At 40.6% G+C, this 23,412-nt stretch overlaps 1 protein-coding gene across 6 annotated transcripts in view; it reads left to right on the top strand.

Moving 5' to 3' along the window:
- ptprt (protein tyrosine phosphatase receptor type T) overlaps nt 1-23,412 on the top strand; it is a 1,418,554-nt gene that overhangs the window by 674,457 nt on the left and 720,685 nt on the right. For all 6 annotated transcript variants that reach the window (XM_072556501.1, XM_072556497.1, XM_072556496.1 and 3 more), the window contains exon 7: nt 7,439-7,732. In XM_072556501.1, coding sequence (XP_072412602.1) covers nt 7,439-7,732 — 294 coding nt within the window. The remainder of the gene's footprint in view (nt 1-7,438; nt 7,733-23,412) is intronic.

Here is a 23,412-nt window from a genome sequence, read left to right on the forward strand (position 1 = left end):
TTTTATTACAGCCTGTAGTTTTCAGATTAGCTGAAATTCATTTCCAACTGTCCCCGAGCACGTTGTGCTGGCCTATTACCCGCCCTCAATCTCTTCATTTCCAAATGCCGCCAAGATATTAACCGCCTCAATCTGTCTACCCCTCCTCCCCCCCCACTCCAACCTCTCACCCTCACAACGCGCAGCTCTCTACTCCCTCTGCTCCTTCCCAAGATCCACAAACCTGACCACCCCGACCAACACATTGTCTCAGCCTGCTCCTGCCCCACCAAACTCCTCTCCACCTACCTTAATACTGTCCTATTCCCCCCTAGTCCAGGAACTCCCCACATATGTTCGAGACACCACCCATGCCCTCCACCTCCTTCAAGACTTCTGTTTCCCCAGTCCCCAATGCCTCATCTTCACCATAGGCATCCAACCCCTCTACATCTCCATCCGCCATGACCAGGGCCTCCACACCCTCTGTTTCTTCCTCTCCCAACACTCCCAATAGTACCCTTCTACTGATACTCTCATGCATTTGGCTGAACTGGTCCTCACCCTTAACAATTTCTCCTTCGAATCCTCCCACTTCCTCCAGATGAAAGGGGTAGCCCTGCGCACCCACATGGGCCCCAGCTTTGCTTGTCTCTTTGTTGGCTACGTAGAACAGTCCACCTTCCGTAGTTACACTGGTACCACTCCCCACATCTTCCTCCCCTACATTGATGGCTGCATCGGCGCCACCTCGTACTCCCACTAGGACGTTGAGCAGTTCATCAACTTCAACAACACATTCCACTCCAACCTTAAATTCACCTGGACCATCTCTGACACCTCCCTCCCCTTCCTGGACCTCTCCATCTCCATCAACGACGACCGACTCAACACTGACATTTTTTACAAACCCATCAACTCCCATAACTACCTGGAACATAACTCTTCCCACCCTACTCCTGCAAAAATGCTATGCCATATTCCCAATTCCTCCGCTTTCGCCATATCTGCTTCCAGGAGGACCAGTTCCACCACAGAACACTCCAGATGGCCTCCTTCTTTAAAGACCGTAATTTCCCCTCCCACATGGTTAAAGATGCTTTCCAATGCATCTCATCCACGTTCCGCACCTCTGCCCTCAAACTCCACCCCTCCAAACACAATAAGGACAGAAACACCTGGTCCTCACCTTCCACCCCACCAACCTCCACATAAACCATATCATTCACCGACATTTCCGCCACTTACAAACAGACCCCACCACCAAGGATATATTTCCCTCCCACCCCTTTCTGCTTTCTGCAAAGACCATTCCCTTCGTGACTATCTTGTCAGGTCCATGCCCCCCAACAACACACCTTCCCCTCCTGGCATCTTCCCCTGCCACTGCAGGAATTGCAAAACCTGCACCCACACCTCCCCCCTCACCCCCATCCAAAGCCCCAAAGGAGTCTTCCACATCCATCAAAGTTTCACCTGTACATCTACCAATGTCATTTATTGTATCCATTGCTCCCAATGCGGTCTCCTTTATGTTGGGGAGACTGGACGATTTCTTGCAGAGTGCTTTAGGGAACATCTCTGGTACACCCGCATCAATCAGCCCCACTGCCCTGTGGCTGAACATTTCAACTCCCCCTCCCACTTGCCACTCCCTCCCTCACCACTCAATGCCTGGAGAAAGAATGCCTCATCTTCCACCTTGGAGCACTTCAACCCCCAGGGCATCAATGTGGAGTTCACCAGTTTCCTCATTTCCCCTTTCCCCACCTTACCCCAGTTCCAAGCTTCCAGCTCAGCACCATCCTCATGCCCTGTCCTTCCTGCCAATCTTCCTTCATACCTACCCGATCCATTCTCACCTCTGACCTCTCACCTTTATCCCCACGTCCATCCACCTATTGCGCTCTTATCTATCTTCTCCCCAGCCCCATTCCCCTCCCATTTATCTCTCCATCCCAGCCTCATTCCTGATGATGGGCTCCTGCCCGCAACATCAATTTTCCTGCTCCTCGGATGCTGCCGGACCTGCTGTGCTTTTCCAGCACCACTCTAATCTTGACTCTGATCTCCAGCATCTGTAGTCCTCACCTTCACCAAAAATTCAACTATATCCTTATGTACTCCAGGCCAGTAAAAATGTCTTTGTATTTTAGCCAGGGTTTTCCTCACCCCTAAATCACCTCCACATTTTTGCTCATGCACCACTCATGGCACGTCCTTCATATATCCTGGAAAAACAATTTGATGAATCTCTGCCCATTTCTCATCTGCTTGAATGTGTGATGGTCTCCATTTCCTAATTAAGACATTATTTGTTAAGTAATAATACACAGGGATGTATTCACTGTCTGCTTCCTGCTGTAATTCAATCAGCTCAGCAGAGCTGAAGATACTTGCATGTTTACCTAATTGCTCCTGCTCTGTCCCACTTATCTGATCAAAAACACTTCTGATAAAGCTACATCACCACCCTTTTCAGTGCCTTTTGATGTCTGTTGCTTCGCGCTTGTACCTCTGCGATCTTGTGACCCCACAATCAGGGAAAACTCCTGAATAAGGATCCTTCATTGCTTCAGCTGCCTGCGTCTCCACTGGCTTTTCAACTAGAGCAAGCAAGATTCCTACCAGTGAATCAGCTATATCATTTGCAAGGACAAATTGTATTGCTGGAGCTGAGAGTTTGTCCACTACACCGACCATAAATTCTCCACCCTTCTCTGGACTCTTTCGCCCCACTTTACATAATTGAGCACTTTTTGTTTCACCATAGATTCCTCTTACCTGTACCTTTTCTGGCCTTTCAGGAGTACATATCTCCAGATCCTTCAGCATCTCTGAGAGGATCCTGTGTCCCTTAATATTGTAACTTCCTTACCCACTGCTCCTGGCCTACATGAATAAACTTTACCCTCACATGTATATTTTTTAAGCAGATCTGGCACTTCCTCCTTAATCAACCTCTGATCATCTTGTACACTCCGAGGCAGTTGTCTAACTTCCCTTGTGTTCTTTGTTACTACTCCAACAAAACTCCCAGACTTGTCCAGATTTCCTACATCTGGCTTTCTCCTAGCCCATCAACACTGTGATTTTGTGTGGCCCACTTTATTACAATGAAAACACCAGAGTGTTTTAACTTCTTTGTCCCCCTCAATTTACCCTGTGGTAAATTATCCTTATGATCTTCACTGAGATCTACCTTTTCCTTTCCACATGACAATTTCTCTTTGCCCCAGTTTCTATTCCTCATGGACTGAAATTGATTCTGGAAGCCAAACCGTGTTTTATAATCATCAGCCATTTCAGCTGCTAACCTTGATGTTTTAACTCTCTGCTCTTCCACATGAGTTCACACGATTTCAGGTGGTGAATTTTTGAATTTCTCCAAAATAATGACCTCTCTAAGGGCATCATAGGTTTGCTTGATTTTTAAAGCTCTTAACCATCTGTCAAAATGACTCTGTTTGATCCTTTCAAACTCAGTGTAGGTTTGACCTGGGTCCGTCCTTAGATTCCTGAAACATTGTCTATTGGCTTCTGGTACAAACTCATATGCACTTAAAATGGCTTTTTTTTCACCTCCTCTGATAGGGATGTGAATACCTCACTAGCCCTACCTCCAAGTTTCATTTGGATCAACAAAACCCACATTGCCACTGGCCGCTGCATTTGTTTAGCCACCTTTCCAAATGAGATGAAAAAGACTTTCATGTCCTTCTCATCAAATTTAGGCAATGCTTGAACATACTTAAACACGAGAGTTTCCCACGAGAGTTCTGACTACCAGGGGCTTGCTTCTCCTCACTCCTGTCCTCACAAAGGTTACCCTCAGCCATTATCTCCAGCCTTTTAAGCTGACTTTCCTTTTTAAGTGTCAGTTTTTGAAGTTCAAAAGCTTTCTCTTTTTCCCTCTCTTCCGCTTTTAGTTGTAACTCAAACTGTTTCATTTCTGCTGCCCTTTTCTTATTTCTCACCTCTAACTCAAGCTGCTTCATTTGCAATGAAATTCTTGCTATCTCTTTAGATTCTAAAGGTTTCTCCAGCCAATTTAAATGCTGAGCTACTGCTGTAATTATATCTCCTTTTCTCACAGAAGCAGGCAGATCCAATCTTGCAGCTTGGTCTTATTCACTTTTTGCAAAACTTCCAAAGTCACCACATCCACTTCCAGAAAACTTTTGGCGATTGAAAAAGCCATTCCTTTCCCAAGCTTTGTCCATGCAACCAAACCAACACCCGAAATAAAGACAATAGCACCTACCGCTCGCTGCTTAAAATCCCACAAAGAGCCCCCCAATCTGTTATGGACTAGGCCAGACCACTCAAAACATTTTTGATCAGGCAGCCCAGACCATAACTTTGCAATTTGTTTCAGGAAGTGTACAGTAAAAATTACCTGGAGTAAGCTAGCTAGGTTGATAACTAGATTTTAAAAGAGACAGAAATTTATTCACAAAATTACACAATGAAACACAAAGCACAGAATAAAGAACCCCTACAGAACCCAGCCTATCCAAACTAGACTTAATTATGCTGTTGAGAATATACAGAATAGTCCCAATAAGCAAACTCTCTTAAAAACCAGTATAAATTGAACAAATGCTTACAGGTTGAAGTTAGAAGGACAAAAGGAGAAAGAGAGTTTCCATACAGCTCACTTTTTAACTCCCAACTAGTTCTGGACTGAACTGCTCAGCTAGAGAGCAACTGCTCCCTTTGTATTATACAGGTCACTTCTAAAACATGACCACTTTGGCCTGAAGTCTCATCTGTTTAATCTCTGTACCAAACCAGTCTAATTGGCACCAGGAGCATTTATGATCGCTCTGAAAAGAACCAAGGACACAGTATCCTTGAGAAAAGGAAAAGCTTTTAGAAAAAAGGAACCAGCTTTCTGACAGTAGTGAGACTGGTACGCTGTCAGCTCAGAGGGAGGAGGATACATTGTCAGAGGTAGGCTGAATGTGAATTCTCCAAGAGAGGGTAATGACACTGAACAATTGGCGGAGTCGAGAATGTCATTGCTCTTCTCCTTGCATTGTTGTACATGCATCTGAACACCTGAATCTACACTGAACCAGGTGGAAATCTCAGACAAGACTGGCATGGTCTGGTGTTGTGGACTACACTGTCCATCCTCAGCTTTTTAACTTTGTCCATCCCAGTCCAACATCGACACCTCCACATCATGGCTACCATCCTCAAGGAAAAGGACGCTCTCCTCTGCATCCCCCCTTCTAGCATAGCCTCCTCAGATCTCTGCCACCAAAGCAACTGTCAATTTCTCCATGTTTGCCATATTCAGGTCAAGTGTCAGGAACCATGCAGTACAGCTCCAGGCAGACAGTATTTTTTGAGTGCACAATGGTCTTTTACAGATGGTATGGGCTTTGGCAAGCAGTTAAATTGGGAAAGGGGCCACAAGACTGGCAATCTCTGCTGCATTCCCACTGCATCTCCTTTTCTAATTATCGTCTATCTGTCGATAGTGAGGACTAATATTGATAGTTAACTGTTCCTACTGCCTTTCCGTGTCATAAAGGTCCAACCAGCCAGCCACTCTTCTCATGTTATATAAATTTGTATTTCGTTTCTCAAGTCTGTTTCTTGCATCCTAGTCCTGCTGAATGCCAGATTAAAAGCTTTGATGTGTAGACTCAGAGACTGTTCCAGCACAGGAGGAGGCCATTTGGTCTAAAATGTCCATGTCAGTCAATAAAATGAATCCTAATTTTCTACACTTGGTCCATAAACCTGGAGGCTGTGGCAATGCAAGTGAATATCGACATACTAGTTAAATGTTTGAGAATGTTTGACTTAACCACACTTTCAGGCATTGAGTTCCAGACTCCCACTACCCTCTGGCTGAAAGATTTTCCTCACCTCCCCTCTTAGCTTCCTACCTTTTAAACCTTGATTCTTAACCCTTCTAAAGATGGGAAAAAGTGACTTCCTTATCCACCTTATTTATGCTCCTTATAATGTTCTGCACCACTTTTAAGTTCTTTCCCAACCTTTGCTACTTCAAAGAAAACATTCCCACCATCTACAATCTTTCCTCACAGTTCAAATGCTCCAGCCCAGACAGCATCCTGGTGAATTTCCTCTCCCTCCTCTCGAGTGCAATCATGTCCTTCCGAAAATGTGGTCACCAGAAACGCAAGCAGTAATCATGTAATGATCCAACAAGCATTATACACAGTTCCAGCATAACCTCCCTGCATTTGTGTATCATGCCTGGACTAACAAAGGGAAGTATCTCAAATATCGTCTTAAGCACCTTATTTACTTGCCCAGCTACACTCAAGGACTTGTGAATATGCACTCCAAGGTCTTCAGTACTTTCTAGGGGCTGACTATTCATAATGTAATCTCTTGCCTTGCTAATCCTCACAAGTGCATTACCTCCTGCATTTCCCAAATTCCATTTGTTACTGCTCTGTCCTGTTGACCAGTCCATTGATTTCCTTTGGCAGTTGATGTCTATTGTCCTCACTATTTATGATCCTATAAATTCTTGTGTCTTTTGTGAATTTCTTAATCCTACCCTGTACATTTAAATCCAAATCATTTCTCTGCACTACAAACAACAAGGGCCCCAGAACCAGACCTATGGAACCCCTCTACAAACAGATGTCCAGTCTCAGAATCATCAAAGTCTGGGATCTGACTCTCAGCTTATTTTGGATCAGATCTGCCACTTTGTTTTGTATTGCATAAGCTCTAATTTCTTGTCTCCTTTTAGCATTGTTTTTGTTCCGTACTACCATATCATTATTCATGTTAGTTATCTTGTTGTATAACCTTGCTCAGCAAAATATTACAGAAATGTTTCCTGTTTACTGCATAATGTGAAAACTTCCAGGTATTGTGAAGCAATTGACAATGATTCCTGCTACTCCTGATTTACTTAATCTGTGCTTTCACTATTCCTTATAAATGTATGACTTGGCAATACTATTTCAGAGATTTAAATATCTGTAATGTCACCAGTGCTATTCTTGAAGTGTGTGTAGCTCTCATGAAGACTCACAGTTTTATTCACCATTTGATTGTTCTTTTCAGGTTGCAGCAATTGAAGATAGCACATTAAACAACTTGGCTACTTCTTAAATGGCAGAATGTAGATTTCTGAGAATGATATACTGTACTCTTAAGTTGCATATTTGATATTGGTGAAATGCAAAAGATCAAGTACATAATGCGAGGGAGGTAAACAAATGTTGCCAGTATCTTTCAGTATGGCCAGAGGTTGATTGCTCTTCCAATTTATTTTTTCTCTCTCTGTTCAGCCTGGTACAATGTGATAAATTGATCACTGAAAGTACACTATTCGCAATCTAAATTGCAGAACGCACCTTGAGAAAAATTAACTGCATTTCTTTACAATCTAGATTATAATGCTTTGCACCTGCCTAACAGCGACTGAGCCAATTACCTTCTTTTTATATTTCAGATCCACCCACACCCATTGCTCCACCTGAGCTTTTGGCTGTTGGTGCCACTTACTTATGGATCAAACCCAATGCAAATTCCATAATAGGAGATGGTCCTATCATCCTGAAAGAAGTCGAGTACCGGACCACTACAGGAAATTGGGCTGAAACGCACATTGTGGATTCTCCAACCTACAAATTATGGCATCTTGATCCAGATGTAGAATATGAAATTCGAGTGCTACTGACACGACCGGGGGATGGTGGGACAGGACCTCCAGGTCCCCCTCTTACAACAAGAACCAAGTGTGCAGGTAGGCGATGCCAACATTAACAATTCATTGTGGATCAGAAAAAAGGTTTTATGGCAAAAGTGGAAAATGGTTTTGAAAAAATTGACATAAAATGCTGTCCTCATTTTTTGATTATATCAATGACTGCATTATCTTCATAATTACCTTCTTTGCACGCCTGAGAAATGATTTGTCCTTTGTCAACTTGTACATATAATTTATTAAAACTACCTGATAAAGATATTACTTACTCAAGTTTTAAACCGTTTGCTCCCAGAGAAAAAAATATAATTTTCCACAGGATTATCCAAAATTGATTAGTCTTTTGGTAGACATGACAATTACTGAAAAAAATAACTGATCCATTGTTGTATCAGCATACAGAAGCATAAAGAGTACAGTGTATGCAAACCAATCTTCTCGCACTGAACATAAAGATGCACTAGAATTATCATGAATATGTGAACTGCAGCTCACAAAATTGTTGCAGTCCATTTATAACAACCCATTTACCATTGTTCTCCAGCAGATATTTCTCTAAGAAAGTTGAAGGTGAAAATTGTTCCTGGCAGTTGTTCTTGATTTTAATGATTATCAAGTTGACAGTAGTATTGATGACTGGAATTCTTTGCATTTTAAATGCCTCAGGCTAGATTTTCCTTTTTGCTTTGGAGAACTTTGAACAGTTTCACTGATTCTTGGGTCACGAGATCAGGTTCAGCATTTTACAAGAGGAGGCAAATATTAGGACTCAGCAATTTGTCTCTGGAATATGAGGTGAAGGGGAGTAACTCAGCTGTTCGTCATTGTTTACAAATGATAGCGCTGTATCGGGGCAGCATATAGCGTCCCCAAACCACCTGTGATAATGGAACAGGAGGGTCCGAGGTAGGGTTGGGTGTAACATAACCCAGAGTGCTTGGTTTCTTAATTATTTTTCTTCCACAATGCCATGTATTTTCAGGATTTGGAGATGCCGGTGTTGGACTGGGGAGTACAAAGTTAAAAATCACACAACACCAGGTTATGGTCCAACAGGTTTAATTGGAAGCACACTAGCTTTCGGAGCGACGCTCCTTCATCAGGTGATTGTCCTGATGAATCACCTGATGATGGAGCATCGCTCCGAAAGCTAGTGTGCTTCCAATTAAACCTGTTGGACTATAACCTGGTGTTGTGTGATTTTAAACTATGTATTTTTAGTGTTGCATTGGAATAAAACCTAGCCTCAGTATGTCACAGGCCAGATATAGTGCAACAGTTGCAGACTTTAAATTTGTCAACCATATTATAACGTACATCGACAGTGTGACATTTCTCCATTTCCCACAACAACAGTTGTGCAGTCTCTGTGAATGAGATTCCCAGTTAATGGCAGACATTTCCTTCTGAATTGTAAGCCTGTCAACATGAACAACTAGATTGAGAACATTCAAATTCATTATAAATACAGTGCTCATTGGGAAACCTTGCACCCCACTAGTCTGGATTATTTTCAATCCAGCTTCCAGAATTTGAGGGGGCATGTTAAATCCTAAAATAAGAGAAATAAGCATATGAGCATGTTTCAGTGAAAGTCCTGGAGGCTGGCTCAGCTGAAATGAATAAGAAAAGACATGAACGTTGCCCTATTGCAAGGCCAGTTGATCAGATGGTGGCTTGTTTTCTGAAGGGATGTGTGTGTTTAAATTAATTGCTATAGTTAGGAGGTAGTGTACTGAACTGGTGACACAGTGATTCTAGATCGAATCCTGTCAAAACCAGATGCAGGTCACTGGATGTTTAGCATTTATTGGCAAAATAAAATAAGTTGACCAAAGGGTGTGTGAATGTCATTCAGCTGACTGGACAACACAAAACCTACAAGGAAATAGCTTACATGAGCAGCCATGAGCAGGCTGGCCTGGGGGTCAAGGTTTGTTAAGACTGAGAGAGAGCCCTCCTTCCAAAGAAAGCAAGCAGCTCGAATGAGGCAAAGTCAACTAATGTCAATTGATGTGACGCATCTATGATTCTTGCTGTTGGTTAACTTCTCAATTGCTAAAGACTAGACAATGTCAAGGCTGTATGCATGAAAAGTGGAATAAGAGTGTTTACCTCAGTGAAATAGCTAGCAAGGTCAGAAACGGGAGGTTCGGTCAGAGCAGGTTGATCACCTGTTTCACTCGAATCTTTGGGTCACTTATTCATGGTTTATGTAAACAATTGTAGCTTGGGTGTTGGTTGTCATGATTGTGGGTATGTTTGCTGAGTTGGGAAGTTGATTTGCAGACGTTTTGTCCTCTGTCTAGGTGAAACCTTCAGTTCTTTGGAGCCTCCTGTGAAGTGCTGCTGTATGGTGTCTTCTGGAATTTATTTGGTTCTGTTTGGGCTGTTTCCGGTTGCCGGCTCCAGTTGCTCATTGTAGTGGCTGGTGTATTGGGTTGAGGTCAATGTGCCTATTGATGGAGTCCGTGGATGCTATGTTTATGTTCTTGATGCTGTCTATAAATTCCTGTGATGACTGTATGGAATATTTGGATCTGCTGATAAGATGCTTTAGTTTTTGTTGAAGTTCTTAGCGTCATAGCGATGTACAGCATGGAAACAGACCCTTCAGTCCAACCTATCCATGCTGACCAGATATCCCAACCCAATCTAGTCCCACCTGCCAGCACCCGGCCCATATCTCTCCAAACCCTTCCTATTCATACACCCATCCAAATTCCTCTTAAATGTTGCAATTGTACCAGCCTCCACCATATCCTCTAGCAGCTCATTCCATACATGTACCACCGTCTGCGTGAAAAGGTTGCCCCTTAAGTCTCTTTTGTATCTTTCTCCTCTCACCCTAAACCTATGCCCTCTAGTTCTGGACTCCCTGACCCCAGGGAAAAGACTTTGTCTATTTATACTATCCATGCCCCTCATAATTTTGTAAACCTCTATAAGGTCACCCCTCAGCCTCCGACACTCCAGGGAAAACAGCCCCAGCCTGTTCAGCCTCTCCCTATAGCTCAAATCCTCCAACCCTGGCAACATCCTTGTAAATCTCTTCTGAACCCTTTCAAGTTTCCCAACATCTTTCCGATAGGAAGGAGACCAGAATTGCATGCAATATTCCAACAGTGGCCTAACCAACGTCCTGGACAGCCGCAACATGACCTCCCAACTCCTGTGCTCAATACTCTGACCAATAAACGAAAGCATACAAAACACCTTCTTCACTATCCTATCTACCTGCGATCCCACTTTCAAGGAGCTATGAACCTGCACTCCAAGGTCTCTTTGTTCAGCAACACCCCCCAGGACCATGCCATTAAGTGCATTAGTCCTGCTAAGATTTGCTTTCCCAAAATGCAGCACCTCGCATTTATCTGAATTAAACTCCATCTGCCACTTCTCAGCCTATTGGCCCATCTGGTCCAGGTCCTGTTGTAATCTGAGGTATCCCTATAAGCTGTCCACTCCACCTCCAATTTTGATGTCATCTGCAAACTTACTAACTGTACCTCTTATGCTCGCATCCAAATCATTTATGTGAATGACAAAAAGTAGAAGACCCAGCACCGATCCTTGAGGCACTCCACTGGTCACAGGCCTCCAGTCTGAAAAACAACCCTCCCCCACCACCCTCTGTCTTCTACCTTTGAGCCAGTTCTGTATCCAAATGGCTAGTTCTCCCTGTATTCCATGAGATCCAACCTTGCTGATCAGTATCCCATGGGGAACCTTGTCGAACGCCTTAGTGACGTCCGTAAAGATCACATCTACTGCTCTGCCTCATCAATCTTCTTTGTTACTTCTTCAAAAAACTCAGTCAAGTTTGTCATGCACAAAGCCATGTTGACAATCCCTAATCAGTCCTTGTCTTTCCAAATACATGTACATCCTGTCCCTCAGGATTCCCTCCATCAACTTGCCCACCACTAAGGTCAGGCTCACCGGTCTATAGTTCCCTGGTTTGTCTTTACCACCCTTCTTAAACCTCCAGTCTTCCTGCACCTCACCTGTGACTATCGATGATACAAATATCTCAGCAAGAGGCCCAGCAATCACTTCTTTAGCTTCCCACAGAGTTCTTGAGTACACCTGTTCAGGTCCTGGGGATTTATCCATCTTTAACTGTTTCAAGACATCCAGCACTTCCTCCTCTGTAATCTGGACATTTTGCAAGATATCACCATTTATTTCCCTACAGTCTATATCTTCCATATCCTTTTCCACAGTAAATACTGATGCAAAATATTCATTTAGTATCTCCCCCATTTTCTGTGGCTCCACACAAAGGCCGCCTTGCTGATCGTTGAGGGGCCCTATTCTCTCCCTAGTTACCCTTTTGTCCTTTATGTATTTGAAAAAATCCTTTGGATTCTCCTTAATTCTATTTGCCAAAGCTATCTCATGTTCCCATTTTGCCCTCCTGATTTCCCTCTTAAGTATACTCCTATTGCCTTTATACTCTTCTAATCTTCATTCGATCTATCCTGTCTCTAGCTGATATACGCTTCCTTCTTTTTCTTAACCAAACCCTCAATTTCTTTAGTCATCCAGCATTCCCTATACCTACCAGCCTTCCCTTTCACCCTGACGGGAATATACTTTCTCTGGATTCTCATTATCTCATTTCTGAAGGCTTCCCATTTTCCTGACATCCCTTTACCTGCGAACATCTGCCTCCAATCAGCTTTCAAAAGTTCTTGCTTCGTACCGTCAAAATTGGCCTTTCTCCAATTTAGAACTTCAACTTTTAGATCCGGTCTATCCTTTTCTCATCACTATTTTAAAACAAATAAAATTATGGTCACTGGCCCCAAAGTGCTCCCCCACTGACACCTCAGTCACCTGCCCTGCCTTATTTCCCAAGCGTAGGTCAAGTTTTGCACCTTCTCCAGTAGGTACATCCACATACTGAATCAGAAAATTGTCTTGTACGCACTTAAGAAATTCCTCTCCATCTAAACCTTTAACACTATGGCAATCCGAGTCGACGTTTGGAAAGTTAAAATCCCGTACCATAACTACCCTATTATTCTTTCAGATAGCTGAGATCTCCTTACAAGTTTGTTTCTCAATTTCCCTCTGACTATTAGGGGGTCTATAATACAATCCCAATAAGGTGATCATCCCTTTCTTATTTCTCAGTTCCACCCAAGTAACTTCCCTGGATGTATTTCCGGGAATATCCTCCCTCAGCACAGCTGTAATGCTATCCCTTATCAAAAATGCCACTCCCCCTCCTCTTTTGCCTCCCTTTCTATCCTTCCTGTAGCATTTGTATCCTGGAATATTAAGCTGCCAGTCCTGCCCATCCCTGAGCCATGTTTCTGTAATTGCTATGATATCCCAGTCCCATGTTCCTAACCATGCCCTGAATTCATTTGCCTTCCCTGTTAGGCCCCTTGCATTGAAATAAATGCAGTTTAATTTATTAGTCCTACCTTGTCCCTGCCTGCCCTGACTGACTCACTTCTGTTCTCTACTGTACCAGTCTCAGATTGATCTCTTTCCTCACTATCTCCCTGGGTCCCACCCCCACCCTCCCCCCGACTCCCCCCACCTTACTTGTTTAAATCCTCCCAAGCAGTTCTAGCAAATTTCCCTGCCAGTATATTAGTCCCCTTCCAACTTAGGTGCAGTCTGTCCATCTTGTACAGGTCACTTCTACCCCAAAAGAGATTCCTTTTGCCAGTTTATGTGATGGAGTTCCAGGAGTGCTACAATGGGTCGAAGTGGTATGGCTGGTTTGTGTACTTTGAGTAATCTGTAAAATCTTGGGGTGTTGTTGCTTTCTGATTTCATCCTTTGTAGATCAATCCTGGTTATTAGTTAGTTCTTTTTGTAGATTCCGTAGTATGTTATATATTTTATTGGTTAGTTGTGACATGGAGTCACATTCCCTTTGTAAGTAGGTGTTGGTATCTTCAAGTAGTTTCTATGTGTTCTGAATGTATTCGGTCTTGTGCATGATAACCGTCATTCTGCCCTTATCCACTGGTGCTATGACTATGTTCTTGTCATTTTTGAATGTTTTTAGGGCTTCTCTCTCTTTGGTGTTGAGATTGTTCAATTGTCTCTTCTTTGTTAGTAAGGGTACAATGGTTTGTCTGACTGCTTGCTGTGTCTCTTCGGTTGGTAGTTTGGAGCATACATTCTAGTGAAGCTTGGAAGTCTGTTGTGTTTGCATCCCTGTGGTTGTAGTTGAGTCCCTTGGCTGGTATGGCCTTTGTGGTAAGCTGCCTGATGGAAAGGTTTCTTACCCAGGTGTCTGTCATGGTGTCTTCTCTGGTGTTGGTTATCTTAGTCATTTTGTCTTGTCATGCCTTTCTATTTTTGTATATGGTTCTGTTCTGTCCAATGATTTGCATTGATTTGCCTGACTACGCGTGAGATTAAGTGCTGTTCTTCCATCACAAATGTAAATAGGAAAATATAACTCAAAAAATGTCTTGCATAATTTCAGCTAATAAATAATGTAAAATAGTTAATTATTTGTGAAGGCAAGTTGTAATTCCAATTAAAGATAGCTACTTACATCTTTGTATTGAAAAGATGAGATAGAATAGGTATAATGAACTATGGACCCTCAATTCAACTTCAAAAGTATGCAACTAATTGAATCCTTGAGAAAATAGAAAACATCTGGAAACCAAAATAAAATATTGAATCATCAACATGGTTTCATCAACATGGTTTCGAATTCTTTGAAGAGGTAATGGGAAAGAGTAGACATAGTCGATGAAACATACCTGAATTTCCAAAAGGCCTTCCACTTTTGTAAGTGGAATATTGTGAGAAAATGCAAATTTAGGGGGAAATTAACAGAATGGATAGTTTGTTGGCTTCAAGATAATAAACAGAGTAGGAGTACAATGTAACTTTTCACCATAGCGAAACATGAAATGTGGGTATCACGAGGATCAATGTAAGTAGCACAGTTGTCCACAATTTGCATTAGCAGTTTAGACATTCAAATCAAGACATGATTTCTAGGAATGATCTAGCACATTAGGAGGATTATTCAGTGCTGAGAAGGATAGCAATAAATTGCAAGAAGATGTTAATCGGCTTGTGTGATGGCAAATTAATATAGTTACAAATGGAATATTGTGTTTTGGCAAAATAAGGAGACTATATATTGCTTAGAAAATAAATAGCTAAATGGGGTAGAGGTATGAAGGCAATCTAAGCATGAGCAAATCATAAAAAATTTGTAGTACCAATTTATCGCCCCATAATAAAATTATAGTGAGCATTATGATTGGCTTGTCACTCCGGGTCAGGAGTCCAGAAACCCGATATTTCCTGGCTCTGCAAACAGAGCGCAGGAGAAGGTGCTGTGGATGTTGGAATTTTAATTTTGAAGTGGCTGGATTTGCTGGGAATTGGGCAAAGTGACTCTAAAATGAATGTGAAGGCTGCTAAGTGTGGAAGAGGGGTGGATGGCGAACATGTCTGAATGTTCCAGCGTTGTGTTGAACTTTCTTAAAAATTAAAACATAAAATATCTTCAGCTCTCAGTCCTCTCATCTCCTCACCAACACACAGACTCTCCATGTCACATCTATTTCCTTCTGCCGACCCTCTTGGTCCCAATACTCTCCATATAAACCTATGGCCCATTGTGCGTACCCATGACTTTTTTAGTCTGTATGCCAACTTAATGTCACCTGTTACCAACTTATTTTACCTTCCACCAACCTTTTCCCTTGTACCTATCATGACAATTCACCCATTGTCCACATTGGACCTCAGGAGCCATGCTCAATTTGTATAAAACAAATTTCAAAGTATCGAATGTAGATTTTATTTAAAAATCATTAATATAAAATCATTCAGTACATTTACACTCTTTATAATATATAATCCCTCAAAACAAACTGTTTTAATCATCTGCTTATTTGGATTGGAATTGAAACATTGGAATTCATAGTCCCACTTCAAAGAGTCCATAAATACTTGGAGCTGAAAGGCAATTTGAAAAGCCAGGCACCTGACTGAGATGATGAAATATTGTGAGATCAAATATTTCATGCTCATATGTGTAATGGTAGTCTGCAAGGTCAATTAGAAGACTTTTTTTTAAACACACCAGGACATTATTTTTCAAACATCCTAAGGTCAGAAGTTTTAAATACCTTGACAGCTCCCTTTGTCAGTTGCCCTTGACAATTCCTCTTAGTTCTTCCTGACATGTTTGAGTGTTTCTCGCGACAGTTTTGATAATTGTTTTTAACAGTTCCAATGAGCTTCATCGTTACAATGAATTGATGTACTTTTTACAAAGACTCAAACCAACTTTTAACAATACCAAATCACACCTTACCTGTCCCAACAGGCACCTGACTGTTCCAAAGGGCACCTGAGCTCCAACAAACGCATCACAGGACAAATCCATTAACTTTCCGAAAGGGTACCCTGGCTGTTCAAAGAAATCTGCCAAATGCAGATGTTCTTATACTAAGTCTAATCTGCATGCATCGTTTTTGACACACCTGGTAAACCAAAATCAGACATGAATCGAGGCAGTTGCTGATTTACATGAATAGCTGCTTCAGTGAACTGTGAATTTGTGAATTATGAGCTGCTTCCATTCCCTTCCCCTGTGAAAATGGTAGATCCATTCTCCTAGAGCAATAATTGCAACTTTATCCTTCCCCTCCATTTTTGCAAAGGCGAAGCTTTCTGCTGTGAAAGTGAATGTTTGCATCTTTGTTACTGGGGCAGTATAATAGAAGAGTAAAGAAATTCTAAGAAACTGTATCCAATTTTGGTTAGACCGTACTTGGAGTACAGTATACAGGTCTGATCACCAGAATATGGACAGAGATATAGTAGAGACTGTGCAAAAGATATTATAAAATATGGTCTTTACATCTTACGTTTTGTGTTTTTGATTATGGACTGAAATGGGAAAAGGACTATTTTAAAAACTAATGGCTGTGGAAAGGAATGCTTCACTTTTTACCTGACACTCATTGTAAGTGATATTTACTGTGGTGTTGTTGAAGCAGTCGAACAGCATACTGAAAATGAGCTGGAACCAGGGAGTTTGACCTGGAACATATATCTGTTTAGTCTCTGGTATGATGATCAGTTGTCAAGGGCAAAAATCTTCTGTCTGCCAACAAATATGCAGTTGGCTTCCATGTGGCTGAACAGTCCATGGATGTGGATGTTTGGTCAGAAGACAAACAGAAAAGAAAATTGCTATCTTCTCTACAGGACAAAATTTCTCAAGCCTGAAGAAAACCAGTTCATTTCCCTTCACCAGTTGTTGTAAGCTTTGGCCTTAACTAATAAATCAGCAACTTTATAAGTGTGAGCCAGTTGGTCTGTGCCTCCTGCAAGCTAGTAAAAATACATTGAGAAGGAAGATTGAAGTGTAGGGTGTCCCCATGGCCAAAGAAATTCTCTCAGCAAATGCTGTGGACAAGGACCACTGAACTTTCTTCCCAATATTTCCCTTCAATGCATAACACTTTTTAAAAATCTATCTCTATTTATATGTAGGAGGAGTTCCATAAGGAGGTTTGAGTTTTAATTTGAAGGGAAATGTTGACAATGCAAAGTTGCTAACTTCCTGCTAGATTTTAATTATTTGTAATAAGTAGTCATTCTTGTTAAATACAGCTTTCTATCAAGCTGTGTCTAAAAGACAGTTAAAATGGGGGATTTTGAATACTTTTTAAAAATCTTAACTTTTGTGGCAACTCTGACAATAGCAGAGTTTGATTTCTGATACACTATCCTAGTGAGGTGTGACAAAAGAATGACAAAATAGCAAGGTATACCCATCCAAAAAGGGGCTGGTTTATCTTGAAAGGAATCCCTACTAAAAACGTTTTGCACTGATTCTGGTTTCAGTTTTGTCCAAATATATCAATGCATCGTTTAAAATAAAGTGATGTGATTTGGATTAAGTTGTGAGCACAGAGACATTTTTGAGGCCTGCTAAGTTTGTGGAAGCATCTATTAGGTATTAAATGCAACTTTCTACATGTGGTATAAACAAAAATTCATAAATCTTTCCACATATCTACAATTTTTTCCCCAAGAGCTTTCCTTACTCCTCCAATTTCAACTGGCATATTGCCCCTCTTTATGAGATATATTTGGTGCCTTTGTGCTAACTCTGCCTCTGAGATGGTATGCCACATAACATGATTTGGCATAATGGACAGATGATCTGCCACATTCAGACAGTGATACTTATGTTAGTTCCCATAACATGAAAGCGAGACATGAATCAAATAATACTGAAAAATGCAATAGACTTTATTTAAAGAACCTGATATCTATATATTTACATTCACAATCTCAAGCATTTGTTTGCCTGGGCTCAAGCTATGTCATTTGGATGTGTTGCAGCATGCTGCCTTCAGTATATCATGCTTTGGAAGGACAAGTCAGTCCGGTAGCAACTGAGACCATTGGACCATGAGGTCACATGCCATGATATGGTGATGACAATATCATAAGCATGTCCCTTAAAGGTGCATCATACATTGGCTCTGAGACATAGCACCATATCACCATTTTTCCAAAGAAAATAAATCTCAAACATCATTGTACAGAGGCACGTGTGGTCAATTCAGCATTTATACTGACATGTAAAAACAGACTTAACAGGATGAATAATTCAATTTTACTATAATACTTTATGGAGGTTTGACAACTCATACTGATCTGGTGATCTTATGCCCATCTGGAGAGCTGTATTTTGTTCTTCGTCGCTGTTGACTGACATTTTGGTTCTCGTGGTGTGGTTTGCTATCACTCAGCATTATCATTATCACTGAAATTTTCTTCCTTACTCTGCGTTTGTATGATTGGCATGTCATACCTTGGTCTGAGCTGGCTTCTGTTCTTTCCCAGTGTGGCACCATGATCAGTAATTGTTTCATATGACCTCGACTGATGGTGTATTTGAGAAACCTTTGTGGGTATGTATGACTTGATTTCTGACTCGAGCCCTCTGTCTGACACGTAGCTGGAATAGTTTCTTTCCTGGCTTGTGGGTTTGGTGTACATGTTCCATTCTCCTATGTCATTAAATAGGAAAGTTCTGTCGCTGTTTCATTCTCACCACTATGGATGTGCTTTGAATTCCACGAATGATCACAATGCTGAGATCATTGCATACCGGTAAATCTGCCTCTCCTGTACCATTAGTAGAGGTAGAGGTTTTAGGAATCCAAGCTTAATTTGCAAGTTAGCACTCTAATGTGATCGTACCATTGCACTGAATTAAGGATCCATTATATACTGTGAGACAGCCTTTTAAGGGGTGTACCATTGGAGTGGCAGTTTTTGGTATCATCTATTTGAGGATGAATAGTGGATACATGTTGGCATTAGCTCTAGTATCAATTTTAGCTTTTGGGTTGTGATAGAGTGCTTTTTGGGCACATGTGATATTGATGGTTGATTGTCAACTTGTTGTGAGAGTTTAAGGCTTGATCATCTTCCAAAGGCTGCTTTTCAGTTTGTTCTTGTCATTGATGTACTTGTGTACATTTGTACAGCTCTCAATACTGCCAGTGTTCTGGTGTGGTGTGACTTTTGTCAGTCACCCACATCTTTCAAACAGATCAACTTGAAAATTTACCTTTGAAATACCTTTGAATCAGAATGAATATTGTCACTAATGCCCTCAGCACTGATCTTGCAAACAGATCAACACAAGCAGGAGTAAAATGGATCTTACTAGACTTCAAGTTAATCGAGTTTGCATCATCATTAAATATTAAAACAAGGAACAAATTGTTTACATGGATTTGAAGGGTCCAAAAGGGTTAATACTTGGTTGAGTGAAATAAGCACCATACACTGTGATGTCATGAAGACTTGGTGGGAATGATCTCATGAGGGCGATAGACAAAATGGCTAGATCTGCCCAACAATCTTTGCAGCAATGTAGTGTCTATTCTAATCTGTAAATAGTTGCCAAGATACAACAGACTACATCCTGTTAACTCTCCAAGACTCTTGTCCTTAAACTAGAAGATGGCTATCCTGTCTCACTCAAGACCATGGGCCCCTAAAGAATTCACATACATAACAGAAAGGGAAAACAGCACACATGATAAAACATTGTCTATATAGGTTACTCTACATCGTATATATTTATAATTTTGTTTAGATCGTATATATTTATAATTTTGTTGAGTGATAAGCAATAAAGCAATAAAAATTGAATTCTGAAATCCTTCACTGTTTTATCTGAGATTCTCTGAACATACACAACACTGTTTTGTCTATTGTCAGAACTTCCTTATTGTGTTTTGCTGACAACAAAATAACAGAATGGTAGTCCGTCTTTATGTTCTGAGATTAGTCTATTTAGGACATCAATAATGGACTCTTTAGTTGCAGAGTCTTTGGGGGGTTTGATACCATCATCATTCTCTTGGATTTCAATTTGTAGCACTGAAATTATTGTGAAATAAATGACATGATACCTGTGTCTAAATCATACTTAAATAAATGTTCACAATATTGTAGTTTCTGTCATTTTACATTCCCAGTCTTCCCTTGACCTAGCTCAATAACTGCTCATCTGAAATAATAGTAATGGCAGCTGCTTATTTGCAGAGGATGACAATTCCAGGATAAGCTAGAGGAGCCTCCATAAAATAAAGAATTTCCTTTCAAATTCTGACACAGGATTCTTGGGAAATGTACTAATTGTACAGAGTTAATTTATATATACTAATGACACTTAATGATTCATCATCAATTTGGCTGTCCAAAGATTTTTTAAAATAATTCACGCTAAGACAGTTGCACGTTACTACAACATTCTGAGAAGTTTTTTCTCAATATATTATAACTTGATACTGTTGTCATAAAGCAATAGAATATCAGCAGTTGTGCAGATTTAATCCATCGCTCTTTAAAACTGAGTTGATTTGTAAAAGCAAAGTTAATTTCACAACTGCATTATATTATCTTATATTTTTACTTAATTTTATGTTGGCAAACGAAAAATAATCTGGATTTCCCCAAAATTTGCTGGGTTTTTTTGCGCTTTGGGAAGAAAATATGCGATGGGTGTAACCTTCAAAGAGAACTTCTGCTATCAGGTCTACCGACTGACTTAAAAGCTAAAGTCACTAATTTCTTCTTGTAAATTTGCAGCTTGTATACATTTATGTTTATTGATAAGGGTCAATGCCTGGTTTATGTGATAAGAAACTGTCTCCTTATTCCTTATCCAGTTTTCCATAAGCTGTATAATGCCGTTAACTTCCAGGTTAGCTATTGATGAAAACATTTTGAAGTAATATGAGTGCATCAGTTTGTACATTTTGAATACCAGGCATCTGCTTACCATATAAGGTATTACTTATGAGATGCAGTGTCCTCCCTGTAACTAAGTTTGGATGTCAGCAAATCAGCAAAACTGTGAGGCAAAGTAGACAGGACTGCTGCTTGTACACTCTTGGTACTTCACTATGGTAGCCAGCTTGTGTTTGGAGGCCTAGTTCCAGAAGCCAGACTGTGATGATGCTGTCACTTTAAAAGGTTATGTTGTCCTGTTCTTTTTTTTGAGGAGAGGTTGTAAGGCAAAGGTGCTGACATGGCTACTTGAAGATGACTTAAGTGAACAACTTGTGAGGCCTTTAGGTTTTATTTTCAAGTAGGAACAATAGAAGCAGCCTGAATGGGTGTGGCCAGCTCTCACAGATCCAGATCTCTGGGTTTTGGTCTTTTCAGTAACATCAGAAGCTGCTGGGGTCTCAGAAGAATTGGAAGCTTCAGTGAATGATTCCTACCTGCTATTTTCTCTGAAATTTGTCTTGATGTTTCTTCCTCCTGGATTGGAGAACTGCATGTAAGAATGTGTGTCTGAATTTGCATTTTGCCAAACTATATTGGAATAGTTAATTACTAATAGGTACTGTATTTATCGGTTGAATTTTCCAATAGTTAAGTTAATCTAACTTCCTCATTGTTGTGTTTGTATTTTAACTATAGTGTTTAAATAAATTGTGTTTTGCTTAATGTTAAGTAGCTTGACCAGACACATTGCATCTGGATCATGGTACTTCCCATCTATCTTTAAAATAGGAAAAGGTTAGAGTCTAGGCTACCTTCTTAAAATATTTTGAGGGGCTCTGATCTGGTCTGTAACAAGATTCCTTGATGTGTCTGTACCAAACTACAATTGTTCAATTAAGTAAACAGCATGAATACCACAATAATGTTAACATGAATTGTCCAAGAACATAGCCAAATAAAAAATTGCATGAGATATTGCACTGATTAGTGCTCGTTTTTTGGATATTATGGATATCCTCAGAGCTTCAAAACAGGGTCTATGCAAGAATCCATGTGGCACAAATTGTACTGAATACCATATTGGAGTAACCAATTATAACTTCATTTGTGGCTTATGAGATAATAACTCTCAGGATAAATGATGGCTCTCTTTGTTGCCTCTTGTCTATGTGGCCAAAACTATTTTATAAATTATTTAGGGGATCAGCAAAAATGAGATGTTATTCTATCATGGAAACATACTTCAAACTAATCTGAAATATTGGACAAAAGATTAAGTACTTTCTGCAGAGTAACAACATGAGACAATTATTGTCATTTATTGTTAAGCAGTGCAACATTTGTTAATCAGTATGTAGATATACTGTACTGTCTTTTGAGTTTTGAAGTATTTGAATTATAAGTATCTGTCATGTGGGGCATAATTAGCTGGTTAAGTTATTGCATTAGTTCATCATTGAATAATTAGCAATTAGATTATCTGTTTTAGCTGCAGTACAGTTTAGTTATAGTGTTCCAATTGGCCAGGTTGTTCAAAGATCACCAGAACCAGATTATTATTAAATATGTGAGCAATGAGCTGGGATGCCTCTGTGATATGAAATCATTTTTTCGGAAATCCTTTAACCGGGGCACTCAGGTGTCTTTGGTGGAATGAAAACGTTAAATATGTAAAGCTATTTTGCATCATGTATAGACATACAATATTTGTCAAAACTGCTTGCCACTGAACAAAAATTGCTATCCCAATACTTGTGTTTAAATTGTTAACTTGGGCTTAATGGTTACCACAATGGCTTTGAATGAGATGGTTGTCGATTCAAGACCCAACCCAGAGGCTGAAATACAAAGAGCCAGCCTGCCATTTTTTAAATTTTATTCACTCATGGGACTTAGTCATACTGGCTAGGCTGGGCTAGCATTTATTACTTATTTGTAGTTGCCCTTGCTTTGGTAGACCCACAATGCCGTTAGGGAAGGAATTCCAGGATTTTGCCCCAACAAGCATGAAGGAATGATGAAGTATTTCCAAATCAGGATGGTGTGTGGCTTGGATGGGAACTTGGATGGTGGTGTTCCCATGTATCTGCTGTCCTTGTCCCTCTTGACAATTGTCGATTTGGAAGGTGCTGTCTGAGGGTCTTTAACAAACTTGTTGTACTTCAATGCAGTACCAAGGAAGTGCTGCAGTTGGAGCTAATATTATTCAGATGCTATGCTAAGCCAAGATGCTGTCTTCTCCCTCAGATCCAATAGAACTGTTTTGAAAAATACTGGGGACTGCTCACCAGTGTCGAGCCACATTACTCTCAAACAAGATCAAAACAGAAAGTGTAATAATTGTCTCACTGTGGTATGCAAGTGGCTGTTAATTCTCTTATATTACAACAAAGACTGTACTGCACATCTCGCTGAAAGGCACATCAGGATATCTG

Source organism: Chiloscyllium punctatum, chromosome 37 (genome assembly GCF_047496795.1).
Source record: "Chiloscyllium punctatum isolate Juve2018m chromosome 37, sChiPun1.3, whole genome shotgun sequence".
In the NCBI taxonomy this organism is placed as follows: Eukaryota; Metazoa; Chordata; class Chondrichthyes; order Orectolobiformes; family Hemiscylliidae; genus Chiloscyllium; species Chiloscyllium punctatum.